This window comes from Brassica oleracea, chromosome C4, assembly GCF_000695525.1.
Source record: "Brassica oleracea var. oleracea cultivar TO1000 chromosome C4, BOL, whole genome shotgun sequence".
Lineage (NCBI taxonomy): Eukaryota > Viridiplantae > Streptophyta > Magnoliopsida > Brassicales > Brassicaceae > Brassica > Brassica oleracea.
Window position 1 is genome coordinate 5,656,544 of NC_027751.1, and position 5,057 is coordinate 5,661,600.

A 5,057-nucleotide genomic window follows, 5' to 3' on the forward strand; every position below is an offset into this window, starting at 1 on the left:
CTGTGAAAATGTCTGGAACCGTAACATGATATGTTGCCCGGTCGCCTATATCATCATGCCGAGCAGGTCTTCTGTTTTTGGCTTGAACTTCTGTTGGAAAGTAGTACTGGCAAAGTTTGAAGTTTCTTCATTGATCATCTGTGCGACTATAGAACATTCCACCCTACTTAAAATTTTTCACCATCTTCTTCAAATGGAACATATACCGCTCATACAAATACATCCATCTATACTGCACAGGACCACCAAGTTCCAATTCTCTTGCCAGGTGAATAACAAGATGCTCCATAACATCAAAAAATGAGGGAGGAAATATCTTCTCAAGGTTGCACTGAATCACGGCTATGTTAGTCTTCAAATTTTCAATACCTTCAAGAGTCACTGATCTCGTGCATAAATCGCGGAAGAAACCACTTATCCCTGCAATTGCTTCATGAACATTTCGTGGTAATAGTTCCTTGAAGGCGAACGGAAGGAGGCGCTGCATCATTACATGGCAATCGTGGCTTTTCAAGCCAGTAAACTTTCCTTCCTTTCTGTCGATACAGTTACGCAAATTAGATGCGTAACCGTCTGGAAATTCCACATCGTTTGAAATCCAATCAAAGAACGCATCTTTTCCCGCTGCATCAAGTCGGTATATGGGAAAAGGAGCCCTACCATTCTCATCAACATGAAGTTCTGAACGAGCACATATATCGACTAAATCCAGTCTTGACTTCAAATTATCCTTTGTTTTACCTTGAACATTAAGGATCGTGTTCATGAGATTGTCAAAAAAGTTCTTCTCAATATGCATGACATCTAAATTATGCCTTAGCAGATGATCCTCCCAGTATGGCAGATCCCAGAAAATACTTTTTTTGTGCCAGTTATGTAGTTCTCCAACAGCATCTACCGGAAAACGCTCATGTCCACCGACGTCTGGCGTCCTTTCTGCACCAAAATCTCTTAGTTGTATCTTCAAATCTTTCCCACAAATTTCCGGAGGTGGACTGTCAAACACCCTCTTGTTCTTCGTAAACAAATTCCTACTCCTACGATATGGATGATCAGGTGGTAGGAATCTCCTGTGACAGTCAAACCAACACGTTTTCCTTCCGTGTTTTAGTTGGAAAGCATCAGTGTTATCTTGACAATATGGACATGATATCCTTCCATGCGTTGTCCATCCAGACAACATATCATATGCTGGAAAATCACTTATTGTCCACATTAGTACTGTCCGCATTTGAAAGTTTTCTTTACACGAAACATCGTATGTTTCAGCACCTTGAGCCCATAGTTGTTGCAACTCATATATTAGTGGCTGAAGAAACACATCAAGTGATCTCTTAGGATGCTCTGGTCCGGGAACGAGAATCGAGAGAAACAAAAACTCTCGTCGCAAGCACAAGTTTGGGGGGAGGTTGTATGGTGTAAGAATGACGGGCCATAGAGAATATTGTCTTCCACTCTTGCCAAACGGACTGAAACCATCAGTACATAATCCAAGGTAGACATTTCTTCTTTCATACGCAAAGTCGGGATACTTTGATTGGAAATGCTTCCACGCTTTTGCATCTGAAGGATGTCTGATCTCACCATCTGTTGAGTGCTCCGCATGCCATCTCATTGGTTGCGCTGTGCGTTCAGATAGATACAACCTCTGCAACCTTTCCGTCAAAGGTAAATACCACATCCTTTTATATGGCACTGGAACTCTTCCACTCGTATCTTTATAATGAGGCTTTCCACAAAATTTGCATGTAACCCGCTGTTCATCCGCCCTCCAATAAATCATGCAGTTGTCGCTGCATACATCTATTACCTGATACGATAAACCAAGACCAGCTACGAGTTTCTGAACCTCGTAGTATGAACCAGGAGCTACATTATCCTCGGGTAGAATACCTTTTACAAAATCAGCAATCGCATCCACACAGTCTTCAGCCAAATTATAATCTGTTTTAATGCCCATCAATCTTGTAGCAGATGATAAAGCTGAATGACCATCTCTGCAACCTTCGTACAATGGTTGCTTTCCAGCATCCAACATATCATAAAATCTCCTAGCTTCTGCATTGGGTAAATCTTCCCCTCTAAAATGATCATTTATCATCTGCTCAGTACCTACACCATAATCTACATCCGTTCTAATTGGTTCTTCTAATCTAACCGCTGGCTGAGGTTCGCTAGTACTACCATGTTCATAATCAGTTTCCCCATGATGATACCAAATTTTGTAACTTCGTGTAAACCCACTCAAATATAGATGAGTCCAAACATCCCACTCTTTAATAACCTTTCTATTTTTACAATTAGAGCAAGGACATCTTAACTTACCTGTTTTTGCTTCCGGTTGTCGGTGAACTAACCCCATGAATTCGGTTATACCTCGTTGGTATTCTTCCGTAAGCAATCTCGTGTTCGGATCCAAATGAGGTCGATCGATCCAAGAACGAAAATAATTTGAAGAAGACATATTTTTTATGAATCAAATTCGTGTGTAAATAGAGAAAGAGGGAGGATGAAGATATGGAGTGAATGAAGAGGAAGATGACTGCTTGTATTTATAGTTTAAATCCTGCTGACAGACCGAGGAAATTCCGACGGAATTTTGACGCCAACGGCTAGTTCGTCGGAATTTCCTCGGAATTTTGTAAAATCCCCCAACGGCTCTCCAACGGCTATAATATTTCCTCGGAATTCATCGGTTTTTTCCGAGGAACATATTTTTCCTCGGAATATTCCGACGGATTGATATTTCCTCGGAATTCCGTCGGTATATTCCGAGGAAACCAAATTTTGTGTTTCCTCGTAATTTCCTCGGAAATTCCTCGGGATATTCCGAGGATTTCATTTTCCGTCGGAATGTCTGTCAGAATACCGCTGTTTTCTTGTAGTGAAATATATAAAAACAGAAACTAAAATTGTCATTAAATAGATCAAAATGAATCAGATTCTGTCATTTATTGTAAGAAAAAAATAAGTGAAATCCAAGCACCAGACCTGCATCCTTGAAGTATAAGGTCCATCAAACGCTTTTTATATCATCTTTATGCTATTTTTTAAAAAAATACATATATTACACTATCTTTGCTGCACTGTTTATGCTTCAATTAGATTATGATCTTTATTTAATAAACCTATGTTGTATAGTTAGGTTATGTATAGTAGTTTTGTGATGATTGTTTATGTTTTAATATGATGTTGATGATGATAATACTATTTACTGTTTTTATAGATAATTCTTGGGTTATAGCTTTCAAAAGAAGCCAATCTGAATTGGCCAAATTAAAGGGATCTCGTAGACCACCTCTAGATGCCAATATCCTAATGGAAGAGGTCCATCCTCGATATCAATCAGAAACTCACGCTGTAGATCGTCTAGAAGATTTAAGTCATTTTGAAAAATATGTGAAGCAAATGATCGTTCACCACATGCCACGGAGATTTGATCAAGCTGATCAAGAAGAGTTTGAGATACTAATTGAAAAACTATTAGCCAAAGGACATGTAATAGGAGGTTTTGATGTTTTTCCAAACTACAACGAAGAATTCTCGAGACAAGTCAATACACAAAACTGATATTATTCTCTTATATGTAGCTCTGATTAATGATATATAATTTGTCTTAATATATTGTTTAAAAACAATACAAATGAATTGCAGTGAATTTTCACTCCAACAGAGTGTCAGATGCGTGCGTGCCTATCAGAGATTTCTGAGGCATTGTGTGGTTTTTATGAGAAAGGTGTACAAGTTCATGGTTCTGTGATCCAAGAATTTTGGGAAGCACATGAAAGCCGTGGGGAAGATTTTGGAGACGAGTGCTTCGTTTGATTGGCTCGGCACAAATGTCTAATCACAGAAGTTGCGGAGATGAAGGTAAAAACTTCTCTCTATTTGTTTCCATTTAAATAACAATATTGGTTTTTTAGTAGTTAATTAATGTATATTTTTCGTTTTAGGTATGATCAAGAAGATCTCATCAATCTATTAAACAACTATGGTCTTACTAAAATCAATCTATGCAATCCAATATTCCAAAAAATAACGAAATTAATAAGATTGTTTATGAGCAAAGTCACATATATATTTAAAAGAACATTTTATTTTATTTATACATATAAATTATAAAACGATTAAAACATTATTCAATTAAAAAAATAAAATATTAATCATTTATTTTTAAGATAATTTAAGTGTTTTTATAAATGTTTATAGCCATGAATACGGGAAATTCAGTGTTAAATTGAACATTAAAACTTGCATGTACAATTTGACATCACAGATAAAAGCCCACAAAAGCCCAGTTCACACCATCCAATATAAGACCACCCGCAACGGAACTTAGCGCGAAGACCTATGTAAATCCGAGTATTATAATAGTTTAATTTTTTCTTTAGCTAAGAAAGGGTCCGTAAACAAGGAGTTTAAGGACTTAATCCTTACGTGTGTGGCAACACCTGATAGGCGAGGGGATGGGGTTGCTTTTGCGTGTGGGAAAAAACCGAGTCACTTTCTTTCTCCTTCTCGAAAAAAAAACTCTCGCGATATCGAAGGCGATTCGGCGACAGGAGAAAGCTTAAGGTAAATCGGAGCTTTCACGTCAATATTTGTGCATTTGGAGTTGTTGCATGTTGATTTCATCTGGTTTTAGGGTTCTATCGAGGGGTTTAAATCGATTTAGGGTTTCAAATCGATTTGGGGATTTTTATCGAATTAGGGTTTTCATCTGGGTTTGCTATTTTCTTCATTTCGATTCCCTTCTTTGTTGTTTTGGCCGTTATTAAGGTTCGGATTGAGTTATAAATCGTTATAGGGTTCGGGATTGAGTTCTAAATCGATTTAGGGTTCGGGTATAGGGTCCTAAATCGATTAGTTTTTGTTCTTGCAGGTGTTGAAATGGAGGAAGAATTAAGAGATATGAAAGCAAACAAAGATTACTACAACATGCTTCATTACGTTGCAGATGCGCAACAGGTTATTCCTCAACTCTGCCCTTGTGGATCAATCACGAAGGAAGTCGTTGATGAAGAGGACACATATGACTACCTCCCTGGGAAAAGATA

General features: G+C 37.9%; 2 protein-coding genes across 3 annotated transcripts in view; one reads left to right on the plus strand and one right to left on the minus strand.

Annotated features, from left to right (window-relative positions):
- LOC106343054 (solute carrier family 40 member 1) overlaps window positions 1–5,057 on the minus strand; it is an 18,009-nt gene that overhangs the window by 6,158 nt on the left and 6,794 nt on the right. The window lies entirely within an intron of this gene.
- LOC106337937 (glutathione S-transferase T2-like) overlaps window positions 4,891–5,057 on the plus strand; it is a 1,682-nt gene continuing 1,515 nt past the window's right edge. The window contains exon 1 of the mRNA XM_013777034.1: window positions 4,891–4,968. Within this exon, the coding sequence (XP_013632488.1) occupies window positions 4,891–4,968 (78 nt within the window). The remainder of the gene's footprint in view (window positions 4,969–5,057) is intronic.